Source organism: Sesamum indicum, linkage group LG2, assembly GCF_026168435.1.
Source record: "Sesamum indicum cultivar Baizhima isolate 11 linkage group LG2, ASM2616843v1, whole genome shotgun sequence".
In the NCBI taxonomy this organism is placed as follows: domain Eukaryota; kingdom Viridiplantae; phylum Streptophyta; class Magnoliopsida; order Lamiales; family Pedaliaceae; genus Sesamum; species Sesamum indicum.
Genome location: NC_142658.1, coordinates 15,587,431 through 15,603,339, shown reverse-complemented (window position 1 = coordinate 15,603,339; position 15,909 = coordinate 15,587,431). Strand labels below are relative to the sequence as shown.

Here is a 15,909-nt window from a genome sequence, read left to right as displayed (position 1 = left end):
AATTATTTATCCAGACACAAATCGCAGCTAACGCGTGTTTCCTATACTTTGCTAATGAAATAGGGATATCGCATTGAATTTTACAAAATATAGAGAATTTTTTGTTTATTTTAAAAACACAAGGGAGTTTTCAACTTTTTCGAAAAAAATACACAAAGTAAATTGGAGTTTAGCCGGTAAATTTTGTATGTTGAAGAACATAGCAGTATTTTGGACAAATGTTGGCTATAAAGATATTCTGAAGGAGCTTTTTGTCATTTCGACTAACCTCTCCTTATTGGGCCGGAAAAACTTGGGTCGATAATTGGGTTGGCCCAATAGTTCGCTGCCAATTGAGCCCTGTCACTATTATTCTCGGGTCGGACTTTACAAAGCGGACGATCCGAGAATATCGAACTCGAATCCGATAATAACAGGTGTTCACCATTTTCAGTCGGTAGGGTTCCATTTACACATAGTTCGGGTACCTATTACACTCTCGATCCGTTAGCACCCCCCCTTGTACTCCACAGAAATCCCAAAAGATGAGGTGAGTTAAATTCCCAATTTATTGAAATCGCTAGTTTCGGACACATTCATTGTATCCGTTTTTGCTTTTTGTGTGCGTCGTTTCTTACTCAATTTTTATGTTTTCATATTGTTCTTTTATGTTTTCCGCGCGTTATCATCTTTGCTTTCACTGATTTGGAGGAAAAAATAATATAAACAGTCGATCAGAAGATATTCGACACTTACCAAAACCCTACTTTCTTTCTTTTGGTGTATTTGATTTCTGTTTGAAACTGTTGTTGCTGGTTCTCGCGTAAATTTAAGTATAAGGAGTGTTTTTACATGTGTATCGGTGTGTTGTCCTTGTGGCTTGTTGGCAATTGATGAAAGAAGAGCTTTTCCTTTTCCCCATAATTTGGTGTAGTTTGATCTGTCCTGATTTTTTCTTTCATTGTAACAGGTTTTGGGGATTAAAGTTAGGATATTAAGTGGTTTTTCTTGAAATACTTGCTGATTTTATTGGCTGAAGGACTTGGACGTTGGAGGGTTTTGTATTTCCATTTCTGAGGGAATTTTGAGATCAAGAAAATGGATGTGGACACAGAGATTCAGAGGGTCAAAGAAGAGAGGCAAAAAATGGAGAAGGACCTTGCTGCACTCACCTCTCTAACCTTTGATACAGATCTCTATAGTGCAAACAAGTTTGAGGGCTATGAACAATCCATCCCCGTGAATGATGAGGAGGATAATCTCGATGCAACTGAGAATGAAATTGCTAAAAAAATGGCATCATTTACTGCTCCAAAACAGTTCTTTAAGGAGCCCTTAAGAACTGGTGAGGAGGATGAGATATCTGGATTTAAGCAGCCAAGTAAGATTATTGATAGGGAAGATGACTACCGGAGGAGGAGGTTAAATAGGATCATATCTCCAGAGAGGAATGATCCATTTTTGGACAAGACGCCTGGGCCTGAGGTGAGAACTTATGCTGATGTGATGAGGGAAGAAGCACTAAAGCGGAAGGAGGAGGAGGTGAAGAGGGAGATTGCAAAGAAGAAGAAGGAAGAAGAGGAGGCAAAAGCAAAGGAGAAAGACGTAGAAAAGCCAAAGAAGAGGAATAGGTGGGATATGTCTCAGGATGAGAGTGCTGAGGGGAAAAAGGCTAAGGCAGGGTCTGACTGGGATTTGCCTGACTCAACACCTGGAATTGGGAGGTGGGATGCAACCCCTACACCTGGGAGAATTGGGGATGCAACACCATCAGTTTCAAGGAAAAACAGATGGGATGAGACTCCAACTCCAGGGAGACTGAACGACTCAGATGCAACTCCTGCTGGTGGGGTTACACCTGGAGCAACCCCTGCTGGAATGGCTTGGGATGCCACGCCGAAGCTGGGAGGGATGGCTACTCCAACTCCTAAAAGGCAGAGGTCAAGGTGGGATGAGACTCCTGCCACCATGGGCAGCGCTACACCCGGTGCTACCCCTGCTGCAGCATATACACCTGGTGTCACTCCTTTTGGGGCTGCTGATATGGCTACCCCAACTCCTAATGCCATTATGCGGAGCGCAATGACTCCTGAGCAGTATAATCTATTGAGATGGGAGAAGGATATTGAGGAAAGGAACAGGCCATTAACTGATGAGGAACTCGATGCGATGTTTCCACAAGAAGGGTATAAGATTCTAGAACCCCCTGCTTCTTATGTTCCTATCAGAACCCCTGCTCGGAAGCTTCTTGCTACACCAACTCCAATGGGCACACCTCTGTATAATATTCCTGAAGAAAATCGAGGTCAGCAGTTTGATGTGCCGAAAGAGTTGCCTGGTGGTTTGCCATTTATGAAACCTGAGGACTATCAGTACTTTGGTTCACTGCTAAATGAAGAAAATGAAGAGGAGTTATCTCCAGATGAGCAGAAAGAGCGAAAGATCATGAAACTCTTGCTAAAAGTTAAAAACGGTACTCCACCTCAGAGGAAAACTGCTCTGAGACAGCTCACAGATAAGGCAAGGGAATTTGGTGCTGGTCCATTGTTTAACCGTATCCTGCCACTTCTCATGCAGCCAACGTTGGAAGACCAGGAGAGACACTTGTTGGTAAAAGTTATTGATAGGGTACTCTATAAGTTGGATGAATTGGTCCGTCCGTATGTTCACAAAATTTTGGTGGTTATTGAGCCTCTATTGATTGATGAGGATTACTATGCTCGTGTAGAAGGTAGAGAGATAATATCAAATCTGAGCAAGGCAGCAGGGTTGGCCACTATGATTGCTGCTATGCGGCCAGACATTGATAACATTGATGAGTATGTTAGGAACACCACCGCGAGAGCTTTTAGTGTTGTTGCCTCTGCCCTTGGGATTCCTGCTTTACTGCCATTCTTGAAAGCTGTCTGTCAGAGTAAAAAATCATGGCAAGCTCGTCACACGGGTATCAAAATCGTGCAGCAGATTGCAATTTTAATTGGGTGTGCCGTTCTTCCCCACTTGAGGTCCCTTGTTGAGATAATTGAACACGGGCTTAATGATGAAAATCAGAAAGTCAGAACCATCACAGCTCTGTCTTTGGCTGCGCTTGCTGAGGCTGCTGCCCCATATGGTATTGAAAGCTTTGACTCAGTGTTGAAGCCTTTGTGGAAGGGTATCAGATCCCATCGTGGGAAAGTCTTGGCTGCCTTTCTGAAGGCCATTGGTTTTATCATACCACTGATGGATGCCATATATGCCAGCTACTATACCAAGGAAGTTATGGTTATTCTGATTCGTGAATTCCAGTCACCAGATGAAGAAATGAAGAAAATTGTGCTGAAAGTGGTGAAACAGTGTGTGAGTACAGAAGGTGTGGAGGCGGATTATATCAGAAATGATATTCTTCCAGAGTTCTTCCGTAATTTCTGGGTCCGAAGGATGGCCTTGGACCGGAGAAATTACAAGCAGCTTGTTGAGACAACAGTGGAGATAGCTAACAAAGTCGGTGTTGCTGATATAGTAGGAAGAATTGTGGAAGACCTGAAAGATGAAAGTGAGCCCTATAGAAGGATGGTTATGGAGACAATTGAAAAAGTGGTTACTAACTTGGGGGCATCTGATATTGATGCTCGGTTAGAAGAGTTATTAATTGATGGGATTCTCTATGCATTCCAAGAGCAGACCAGTGATGATGCCAATGTTATGCTTAATGGATTTGGTGCTGTTGTCAACTCCCTTGGTCAGAGAGTGAAACCATATCTTCCTCAGATATGTGGTACCATAAAATGGCGGCTCAACAATAAGAGTGCCAAAGTGAGGCAACAAGCAGCAGATCTTATATCTAGGATTGCTGTGGTTATGAAACAGTGTGGAGAAGAACAACTTATGGGCCACCTTGGTGTTGTATTGTATGAGTACTTGGGTGAGGAATACCCAGAGGTTTTGGGTTCAATATTGGGTGCTCTCAAGGCTATTGTGAATGTTATTGGTATGACTAAGATGACACCGCCTATTAAGGATTTGCTTCCTCGGCTGACTCCTATCTTGAAGAATCGACATGAGAAGGTCCAAGAGAATTGTATTGATCTTGTTGGAAGAATTGCTGATCGTGGGGCTGAGTTTGTCCCTGCAAGGGAGTGGATGAGAATTTGTTTTGAGCTTCTTGAGATGCTCAAAGCACACAAAAAGGGTATCCGTAGAGCAACTGTGAATACTTTTGGTTATATTGCAAAGGCTATTGGGCCACAGGATGTTCTCGCAACACTGTTAAATAACCTAAAGGTTCAGGAACGTCAAAATCGTGTGTGCACAACTGTGGCCATAGCAATTGTTGCAGAAACATGCTCACCTTTTACAGTTCTGCCTGCGTTGATGAATGAATACCGTGTGCCTGAGCTCAATGTTCAGAATGGTGTTCTGAAGTCACTTTCTTTTCTGTTTGAGTACATTGGTGAGATGGGTAAAGACTACATATATGCAGTAACTCCATTACTGGAGGATGCTCTCATGGACAGAGATTTGGTTCATCGGCAAACTGCAGCTTCTGCTGTTAAGCACATGGCCCTGGGGGTTGCTGGTCTAGGATGCGAGGATGCTTTGATCCATCTGATGAATTATGTTTGGCCCAACATTTTTGAGACATCCCCACATGTGATCAATGCTGTCATGGAAGCTATTGAGGGAATGAGGGTTGCATTGGGAGCAGCTATTGTACTGAACTATTGTCTTCAGGGACTATTCCATCCCGCAAGGAAGGTCAGAGAAGTGTACTGGAAAATCTACAATTCTCTCTATATTGGTGCGCAGGACGCTCTTGTTGCTGCTTATCCAGTACTGGAGGATGAGGAGAACAATGTTTTCTGCAGACCGGAATTGCATATGTTTGTCTGATTTGGTATTGCAGAACTACTGGTCATGTATTTTTGTCTATTAAGGATGCCGGTTGCTATAAGCGACAGAATCATCTTATTGTTCCCATATGTACTTCAATCAGCTTATTAGGTTTCCTCTTGGTTTCATTTCTATTCTAATAAACCTTTAGTTGAACTTATGGAAGAGGCAGTATTGGCTTGCAACAATGAAATTCTACGATTTAATCACATTAACCACACTCCATGTATACATATATTAACATTCTTATGTAGTAATTTTATACTTGTAAGGAATATAAAGATATTAATCATATTAGATATATATTATATTTGTCCCCTAATAAGTACAAAAATATCATATAGAAATGTTAAATAAGGACAAAAATAACAAAAATTATTTAACATTTTTTATTTACATCAACATTTTCCTTCTAAACCTTAACGAGAAAAGGCCATTAGATATAAATAAAAAAATTTTAGAGGGGATATATGTGTAATTTTAAAAATTTATTGAGAAAAAGTGTAATTTCATATTTAAAGAGAATGTCAGAGTGTAATTAACCTTATAATAATTAATAGTTATTAAATTTCATAAGAAAAATATCCCAATCCCAGGAAAAAAAAATTATTGAACTTTTTACCCAGGATTTAATATCATAGTTACATACATATATTAGTAATGAGATGCCCATATAGGTAGCAAACTTGTACATATAGATATGCATCTTACTTTGATAATTCTGAACAGAAGTATATGCTCAACGGAAGTAGCTTTGGCTGCTACAAACACCATGCATGCCAGTTAACTTGCCATTTTAATTTATTGAATATCAATTTCTTATAACAGTCGGTATCATTCAGTACGGAGATTTATCAACTGCATCAGACCCGAAAATTCTGATATTGTCTGAGTTTATTACAAAGTCAAGGGACGTCACAGAATGTGGAGAAAGCACGACGTCCATTTCCTCACCAACGTCGTCCAGCTGAGTTTTGACAGGCACCACCTGCAGAGAACCGAAGAGGAGAAGACGTTTCAGGATTCAGGAATTGACAGTGAAAGTGCTTAGCAATCTACCGTTTATCCACAGTCCTCCAGTCTGTTTATCTACACTCTTCCAGTTGGCTCTGAGAAAGCCATGAAGAATGACAAGAGAGCAGGAAAAATAGATAATTACGTAAACACCCTCTAAGGTTCGAATATATTACAAAGGAATTTGTTTGATATTGGGAAACTTCATCGACAACTCATGCAATCATGTGTAACAACACAGATTCCTCTTGGCTATTCGGTCTTAAGGAGGGAATCTACAATGTAAAATGAGTATAAGAGATGCACAGCATTTTTCATAATAGAGACTTTTGTACCTTATTGGGCACTTTGAAAGAATTCTCATCCATAACATTGCTAGATGTTAGCTCAGTCTTGGTCGACCCAAAGGATTGTAATGAGTTCACCTCCAAACCCACGATCGATGTTTGAAGAATCACGCTATTGCTTCCAAAATTTACCACCTGGAAGATTCATATTTGAAGTGAAAATGTTGCAGCAACATCAGAAAGAAAAAATGCGGCACTTTAGGCTTCAAACAGCATACTTGAGAAGGACAATGTATAATATGTTTATAGAAAAAATTTTATCAGCCAGAAACTTCACGATATCTACTCTAAGCCGGATCTTTAATTTTAAATGGACAAGGTCCGGAAAGAAAGTGGCTTTTTACATAATTGGTGGTGTTAAGAATTTTTATCGACAGATCGAAGACTAAATGAGAGAAGCAGTTTTAAGCTAGCTCCACCGGCAATGTATCTGGTATTTTACACGGTAAAAGGGATATAGCCCTGTACTCAAACCTATTCATCACAAAAGATTGCTGATTTGTCACATGAATGCTAATTTAGTGTGACTTTGACTGGCCCAAAAGATCCCGAGTCATAAATTGAACATTATGGTCGAAATGGGAAACGGATCAATGCAAGAGGTGTACTAACACAATATATTTAGTACTCCTAGAAGTATAAATAGTAAAGTACCACACCTTTATCCTCAGGTGTTTGTTATCCTCTGTATCTTTCCAAGTAATAGCAGAAGCAATAAGAGAACTTGAAGGGTTAGGTTGAAGGGTAGAACTAAGGAGAGTGGCACCATTAGACTCCCGGAAAAAATGCTGCATCCAGTAACTAGGTGTTCCGTAGGCCTGGGACGAGTCAAATACAATTGCATCTGGGTTCCACCTAAAGCAAGGAACAGCTCTTGTTAGAGTAGCCGAAAGAGAAGCAAAATTCTAAATGAGACGAATGAGTAACTAACAAGGATCAAAGTCAAACATACGTTCTGTCATGGGTGTTCACAAATAAAGGCGCATAACTTGCCATTTCGACAGCATCACTGAACAGAAGGAGCAAATACAAGTCTTCATCAGCATTCCCACAGAGGAGCATAAGCTTAATAAAGCATGTATTATGTGATAAGATACACATTAATGTAAAAGTATTGGTAACCATAAATAACTGAAAACAATTTCAAATAAAGTTAGTTTTGATAACTTATTAAAAGTGATTATCTGGCATTCAGGAGATGCCTTCAAAGAAGCTCCATGATAGATAATTATTGTTTTCAAAGTCAACCAGCATATATATTCAAATAAAAGATTCAGATGTCTAATCTATAATTACATCATCACAATAGCCAAATTGAGGTATGTTACCATCAAATCAGGATAAATCAAAACTGAAGAAAGTAAAATCAAATACCACTCCCCTCAATCATAATAAAACTATACCTTGTTAAACTCATCCTTTTGACCTTCATATGGGGAACAAGGATAATAAATCTCAAATAATTGTAAAGGAAATAGATTTTCAACTGTTATTGTCAGTAAAGGGGATAAGAAAGACTAAAGAACTGAAACGGAAAATATCAAGGCAACATGTCTAGCATATATATCTGAATAATAAACTTTTGGGATATGGCAACAGTACCAGTTCTTTTCGAGCCCAATAAGAAACCCAGCTTCGGCCAGAGCTGCTAGAAGACTACCCTTGCCCGCATCATTTCCAGTGACAGCATATTCACTCACAAAAGCCTGCATCACTCATTTATATTATCCAGAGCATTACTCTGCACCTAACTTGTAAAATTTCAAAGTGATGATAGCAAACCTTTGGACCATTTCGTGATGCTTTATCAAATTTTTGTGCCGAAGCAAAGACATTATTTGCGCTGCTATAAATCTGTGCATGGAAGTATGGGATAAGCATATTACAGAGATGGGGGCGTACATAGTAAGGGCTTGTAAGGGAGTGAATATTCTTACATGATAATCGTATAAATCAGCTGGATGGTCCAATGGTTGGGAAGAACCATCACAATTTGATATTATTTTGATGTCTGGATATGCACTTTTTATTGCAGAATAGAACTTAAGGTAGTTACCTGAAACATCATAAAATAAAACTCCAAAAGTTCAGGGAAATATTTGGACTGAAGATGGTATGCAATAAATGATTGTTCTAAGCTCAATGGTTTCAACACAATGGTCTGAAATTAATCAAACAACTATGTCGAATTAAAGGAAAATCAAGTCATGCTCATCTAATGCCGATCGAGATGCTTCTGGAGATCATTTCAGGATTTTTAAGCGCATCCAGCCTACAGCCAGTAAGCAAGAGCAAATTTAGCTAAATTAGATTTTCTTGGCATGGCTGCATGAGTTCTTTCTGGCCCATGTTAGGAGCTTTTTAGCCAGTGGCATAAAGTAGATTGTTAATTGTTAAATACAAAAGACAGGTTTAGATGGGAAAAAGCAAAAAGTTTATTGTTAGCTTAACTGAGATTCTGAGAGACCCATTTATTAGGATTATAGTTACATTATATAGAACATGCACAATAGAGATCCCTAATCACATAAACTAGTTTAATCATGGTAAGACTGAAATTGAAATCTTAACAGCAGAAATTAGAAATGACATGAGTACCCAAAAAATGCGAAAAGGAAGTGATCATTGCAGTTAAGCCTTTTTAATTAGTTACAAACAATGTCCACGTTCTTCGACAAAGGTTCCTACACAATTCAAGATATTTTATTTCAAAAAACTTATAAAAAGCATTAGTACAAGAACCATGGACCAAGTACGTACTTTCATCATGTAAGTCAGCAAATTATTGATCAACCTCAATAAGAAAGGAAACATCCCTCGATGACCTCTGTAACGGTATTAGCAAAGAAGAGTTGATCTAATGAATTTATATGGATTGTGGATTTATCATTAGTCATTATGTTTGTAGTTTTAGTCCCTTTGGATTGTTAAATAATATATTAGATTATTAAAGAATAGATAAAATATTGAGCAATAACTCCAAAAATATTTCATACCCAGGTAATTTTTCTTTCCACAGTCCTCATTTCCCACTGCAACATATCTCAAATCAAAGGGTTCTGGGTGCCCCATTGCTGCTCGAACAGAACCCCATTTTGAATCACGATCACCTCTAGCAAACTCAATACCATCCAGAATTTCCTGCAATTGATGTAAAGTGAAACTTTTAATGGTTTAATACACTAAAGCAGGAATAAAATCTAAACAACCAGTGAACTAACCATAAAGACTATAAAATCCTTAAGTAACTAAGAATAAGAAATGAACTACAATTTAATTGGCCAAAAAAGTGCAGATAAGAAGACTCTTGGACCCGGCACAAGCAACATGAATAATTTATCAACTCCTACACACAGATTTGAAAGTCCTCAGCTCTTAATTTGCCTAAAACATTACATCATTTTCTAACTTCATAACCACATCAACAAATAACTTTGGCAAAAAAAGGTAGGAATATCAGCTTTTGCAAAGGGAATTGGACAGGCTGACTTCAAAATAGCAAATGATCAAAGCTAAACCAAAAGTTTCTTTAGAGAGCCTTCCATGATATGTTGAAATACAGCATGCTAGCATCTGCGGTAATTTGGATATGCATAGTCTTAACTGCATAGAAGTCAACAAAATTTAAATGAGTACTTGAAGAAAAGGTGAGATGCTGGAAGTATCAACTTCGTCATTGTGGCTGACTCCTGAAAATCATAAGACATTACAAAAGGAGAAAAGAGAGTTAAAATCGATAAACAGTTACACATTGAGGATATCTATTAAACAAGAAACATTACCATTGTTGAAAACCCATATTGGTAATGCACCCAAATCCTCTGCAAGCTGCAGAAGAAGTGATTAGAAAGGGGCAAAAAAGAGGACAAAGATGGTCATTTAAGAATTATAAGGACACCTGTTCTTTTTCCTGTGAACTAAGCTTCAAACGCAAGGACATAACAATGTACCTGGAGAAACTCAAAATGACCAAGTCCATCATCAGTCCAGTAATGCCAAACATCACCAAAGTGCCCCGGCCTTTCCTCCCATGGCCCAATAGTTTCTTTCCAGCGAAATGCATTCCTTAACCATTCACCTTCAACAAAACAACCACCTGAAAACATGGATGCAAGTTAAATCTGCACTGAGGCAGCTGTACATAACAATACCTTAGAGTTAAAGACACTCTAGTAGTTACAGACATCAAACAACACTCTTTACAACCTTTAGAGTTGAACATTATTAAAGCAACTTCAACTAAGAAGTTCAAGGTTGAGATATTGATTTTGACATCTTAGAGTATTTGAGTTCAAGAGAGAAAATGTTTTGCTCGTAAAGTTAAAACTTATGACTCCTTTGAAATGGTTTTGCAGAAGCCACCAAATTATGCACTGCAAAACTTTAGAGGAGAAAGTGTAGAAAGAGGATGTTCAGGACCTCAGTTCAGCAAATTAGTCATTTGTTTAGTAAATTTAAAATGATAGGAAGTGACAACAGCAAAACAGTGAGAGATATTTAGGCAGGCCTCAAATCAATGACATCAAAAAGTGGATTAACCATAATATGGAAAATGTTATCTCCATTAATTATCTCTTTGAGCAATAGGAACAGTTTATATTTCTGAAACAAAAGGGAAATCAAGGCCATCACCTGGGATCATAGAAGCCAAAAAGATGAAGAGATAAGAGAAGCTACTGATCTCAAGCAAATAAATGTGGTCAACATCACAATAAACAGCTTGTTAGACCTCTGTCCACTCAACTGGTTTAGAGGATTGATGATGGTCAGGCAACTCAAGAAGGGAGGTTTTATGCATGTATTATGGTTCATCTCTCATGGGATGATGAATCATGGAGATGTTCACTTAAGAACACATACTCACATAGGGAGCATACATAAAGCTATAATCCTACTTTATTAACTCTAATAAATGTACAGAAAGGATAATATCAAGTAAATGAACTTTCTTAACCACATCCAAGATACACCGTATCTTTTGACAGATATCACTTAAAGATTAACTGACAAGAGGCAAGCACACCGTACAGAAATAACCAGATTAATCATCGGAACTTCTTAATATATTCTACTAGAATAGGTTACTCTTCATTGTTCTCAAAAATGATCAACCCATCTTCAGATTGGAGACACTCTTCAGAAGATGCTATCGGGAGTGTATCACTTTATTTCTATTTGATGAGATCTTTGACATTTATTTCTGACCTTTTGTATCACTTTGATAGTATCCACCGCTTCTCAATTAAAACAGACGACAAGAGAACCATATAGAACTTGACATTGAAAATTATAAAACAGGTTATGTAGTCCACCATTTTTTCAGAGTTGAATTAAGAAAAGTGAAACATCTAAGAATTTTACAAGTCATACCTGGAAATCTAATAAATGCTGGTCTCATATTCTTCACCATCTCAAAAAGATCATTCCGAAAACCATGTCCCTGTGTCAAGAGAATAGTGCTCAGCTATAGTTAAAGGTAAAAATGAAGGTATATGGTGATATATCACTACCCGATGAGAAAGTGCTCAAACTTGAGATTTTGATTTCAGTTTGAAAGGAAAGCTGCCATTCAGCTACAAAATAATATATCTCATTTCATTATCCCTTTCAGCGCATATCATAGTATCACTTAAATCCCGCACGTAAGTTAGATATCCTAAATTATGACTGAGTCTGAAATATTTGTCAAAGTAAATAACAAGGGAACGAAAGAAACTTTTATATCAGCATTTCATTAGATTAAAAGCTTTAGTGCCCGTAATAATAGGACAATTACATGATTGTGTTTAAGAGTCCTGACACCTTGATGTCTTTAAGCTCAAAAGTGAGTCCATCTTTCAGTCAAACTATGATACCAAATAATAGTAAATCAAATTTCAAGTAAACTCACCTTGTATGTGTCTGTGGGCATTAATGACACTTGATCAAACCATATGACACCCTTCCTGGTCGTTGTCAGTTGAAGTCTTGAGTTTGCATCAGTTCCTTTGGCTTGCAAAACAGCCTCCAGCTTAGTCCAATTTGAAACATCAGAAGCACTGCAAGAACAAATACGACTCTAAATTTGAAAGAAGAAAGCTTGGATGAATTAATAGATCTTGGATATCAAGGGGCTATGGTTATGAGTCACGGATGCTTACACAATGTTAGTGGCAGCCAACTGCAATCCAGTTGAACCAGTCAGTGACACAGACACATTAATTGGTCCTAATGAACGAGCATAAAGAACCAACTTATAGGTCTTCCCTTGTTCAATATTCTGCAATACAAAGTCCAAGTGGAAAACGAGTAACTGAATTGAGCAAGAAAACATTCATTACTAGCTGGAATGATCTCAGTTGAAACTGTTATTCTAACATCAAGACGAATAGAGCTCCATCATGAGCTCAAAATCATGGAGAAACTTCAAATTTACAACGACACTCTTGGTGAAATGATCTTCAGCATTTAAGCAGCTAATGGTGTGGCCTAACGCATTCACAGGTCTAACTCGAGAAGCAACAACATGTTTTAAGAAATACTGCAGCGGAGAAGATCGCGAAAATTTAAGTCAGCATGTGCTTCAGAGTTTTATCGAGAAACTCCTTATTGTTCTTTATTAGGAGTATTTTGAAGGTAAGTGAAGTCTAGAGGAAGACTAAATTACAGAAGAAATCAAGGAAATATAGTGTAAATGTTTGGAATAGCACATTGTGAGGCATAGAAACTGACAAAACAATATTCAACTATGTTGATTTGAACCTGGGGAAACAGAAGGTAAAATAACTATTATATTCCACATCATGGCCAACAAACCTAGGCCTCTAGAGCTCTGGAAGAGAAGAACTTGTACCATTCCCCAGAAGCCAGGGTTGTATATACCAACTCCACTGGCTGGACACATTGTGCCTTCATGGCCGCAAAGCACCTCCATTCGCAATGCAATTTTATTTCGATCAAAGCTTGATGACCGGTCTGTTGACACAATTAAAGATGATTCATCCCCAATGACAGACCAAGGTTCAATATTCGAAGGCGTGTTGGGCCCCCCAGCTTCAAAACCTGCATTATATATACAAGTCTCTAAGTATTGGCATGAATGAGGAAGTAACATGACCTGCATTAAACTACATAGCTCAAGCTAATTTCATTCAGAATCTGTAACTAAACTATGACAGTACGAGAATTTTGCTTAATATCAATCAGTGCAAAATTTTAAAAGAGAAAGAAAGTATCAAGAAGCTTTAGCAGCTTTGTTATAAAAAAATTTCAGCTGACCTCTGTTGCTAACAAGCTCCGCCCATAATCCTCCAGCTCCAGCATGGTTAATCTCCTGCAGATATCTCAAAGAGTCTCAAACTGCAAGCTCAATATATAGCCAGCATAACAATCATGGCACACTAAAATCTGCATATAGAAGTCTAAGGAAGGCTTCATTTTTAAAAATCAGTACTACAGGAGAACACAATTTCAGATTGTCTTGTCTCCAAGCCATGCAAAAGGCTATATTTGGCTCCAACTTTTTAATAAATGAGTAATAGATAGTTATAAATGTATTTCTTCTTGGTATATAATTTACAATTGTATGAAACTCAACACGAATATAGTAGAAGGATATCACACATACACATCCATAGTAGCCGGATCCATTAGCTAATCGAATAACAAGAGATGGATTATGGAACGTTTGCTTGAAGAAGCAAACTGTCTCAGCTTTTCACAGTGAAAATTGTATAAACAAATGACATACATGTTTGAATGACTATAATGCATCTTGTTTTATCACCAAAATAAGGGATGAAGATGAAGATAACAGAATCATGGCTGATTAATCTCACCTCAAAAAATATACCAAACAAGGTCTCTGGTATCTTCTTTGCTGATGCTTCAGAGGCATTTACAAAAAGCGAAATGGTCTGGTTTGCTCCAATCCCAGTTGCACAAGATTGATATAAAGCACTCAGCAAAATGAAAAAGAAAAGCAGAATCCTGCGCAACAGAGTAATTGCACCCATTCTCTCCTTATTGTATCCAGTGTATGTGCTGGCTATTTAAGACCAAATGAGATGCTAATTCAGTTATTTTTTGTCAGTGAAGAGGAAGGAAAAAGAGGTGCAAATCAGTTTAAATAAAGAAGGTACCAAAACATAGAGCTATCATTTTCAACGACTTTATGTATCCTTAAGTAAAACAGCATGTAAGACTTTCCAACCATAGCAAGAAAGGGAGCTTTTAGCTTGGACAGAAAACTTTAGCAACTTGGGAAACCCATCCAAATATCCTTGGTTTTTCTGTGTACGAAAACGGTTTCATTTTGTAGCCTTTAAAATATGATTAGAAATAATCTAACTGTTGTAAGTTGTATGTACCAAGAGAGCACAAAAAATAATTTCAAAGACTAAAAATATGTTGCAATACAAAAAGTAGTGAACCCAATTTGTTTCAAAAGAGTTTTCAAATAAATCAACATTATTCTCTAGCATAACATTCTTCAAATTCACATGTCTGCAAAAATCATACAGTTCTAATACTCTGTACACCGAGTTTCTAATGCAATTACTAGATACAGTGCATACAAGAATGAAGGAAAAATTGACCACTAAAAGATCATAGTTTAAGTCAATACTGGAGGTAACACTTAAACTGCATAATCCACACCACCATTCAACGGGCTTATTCATTTTTAGAATTTTACTTGCATTTGTCAATGGGCTCTTCTTATTCGTCATTTCTTTATCAATACATTTTCCAGTTTCTTCTTCTGGGGTGTTAAAAGATAAGAATAGGGATTTCTAGACCCAAGTTGGTCATTCCACCTCAGCCTAAGGGACCCTTGCCCTTTGCCCAAAATACATAGTAATGCCAAGATAATTCATTCCCTTTTCCAGTAACATTGCATGATAGTTCAAAATTTTGGCCAAATATCACCAATAAAGCAGAAAATTCAACAGCTAAATATACACGGTGCAACACTCCAAACAAGAATTTCTCCCTCCATCAAAAGTCTTCACTTTCTACATCCATCATACAGGAATACACGATCATAGAAACACAAAATAGAATTACAACGAACCGATAAGGGATTTTACACCAAAATTTCACAGCACCAAATATGATGATAAAAACAACATTATTAACTCAAAAATCAAACTTTTTCCCCTTTTGGGAACAGTAATTCACCTGGAAATGGTCAACCAGGGAAAGTCTTCACTCCGACTTTTTGTATTTTCTGTGCGTGTCTGTGTGAGAGAGAAAAAGGGCAGTCGCAGTCGCAGGTTGTGATGAGGAGAGAAAGAGTAGTGGGGCAGTTATATAGTGAGCTCATAGTCAGTTGCTTCTGCTAATCATCATCATCATCTCATCATCCTCATCATTAATCACTTCATGACACTGAAATTTGTTATGCAAAAGAACACACACTCCGCGTGTGAGTGAGTGTGTTGGTTTATTGCTTCAAGCCAAGAAAAAATCCAAAAGCAGGAGTCCAGATTTTCATCTTATCTTTGCCTTAACGTAAGCAGCTTCTAGCTTTTATCGCAAACTCTACCCAGACCCTGTCTGGATAACTTTTTTTAACCAGATTACACTTGCAAATTGCATTAACGTCACCTCTAAGCGCCTTTTATTGAGTTGCTTCTTTCTGATGATCAAAGCCCCAACTTCTGCTCTTCAATCACCTTTAATCATGAAATAAGTGATTATGAACTAAAAATGGGCT

General features: G+C 37.8%; 1 protein-coding gene and 1 pseudogene across 2 annotated transcripts; one reads left to right on the top strand and one right to left on the bottom strand.

The window, feature by feature from the left end:
* The first annotated feature begins 372 nt into the window (after positions 1 to 372).
* On the top strand, positions 373 to 5,016 carry LOC105155788 (uncharacterized; annotated as a pseudogene). Its single transcript, XR_016064139.1, has 2 exons — positions 373 to 529; positions 950 to 5,016. The product of XR_016064139.1 is annotated as an uncharacterized LOC105155788 (transcript).
* A 612-nt stretch (positions 5,017 to 5,628) lies between these two features.
* LOC105155787 (alpha-L-arabinofuranosidase 1) lies at positions 5,629 to 15,773 on the bottom strand. Its single transcript, XM_011071742.3, has 18 exons — positions 15,372 to 15,773; positions 14,030 to 14,238; positions 13,470 to 13,524; positions 13,045 to 13,253; positions 12,353 to 12,471; positions 12,103 to 12,250; positions 11,583 to 11,652; positions 10,163 to 10,308; positions 9,995 to 10,040; positions 9,849 to 9,901; positions 9,209 to 9,353; positions 8,150 to 8,268; positions 7,995 to 8,066; positions 7,815 to 7,918; positions 7,165 to 7,221; positions 6,872 to 7,067; positions 6,201 to 6,347; positions 5,629 to 5,839 (listed from the first exon to the last, which is right to left on the bottom strand). Exons 2-18 carry the CDS (start codon positions 14,204 to 14,206, stop codon positions 5,690 to 5,692), a joined length of 2,013 nt encoding a protein of 670 aa, XP_011070044.1. The 5' UTR covers positions 14,207 to 14,238; positions 15,372 to 15,773; the 3' UTR covers positions 5,629 to 5,689.
* Positions 15,774 to 15,909: the final 136 nt, after the last annotated feature.

Coding starts and splice junctions, on each gene's coding strand:
- LOC105155787 (XM_011071742.3), bottom strand. CDS start 14,206: ATGGGTGCAATTACTCTGTTGCGCAGGATTCTGCTTTTCTTTTTCATT. Junction 12,251..12,352: donor TTGGCTGCCACTAACATTGT/GTAAGCATCCGT, acceptor TTGTTCTTGCAG/TGCTTCTGATGTTTCAAATT. Junction 7,222..7,814: donor ATTGGGCTCGAAAAGAACTG/GTACTGTTGCCA, acceptor CCTTCTGTTCAG/TGATGCTGTCGAAATGGCAA.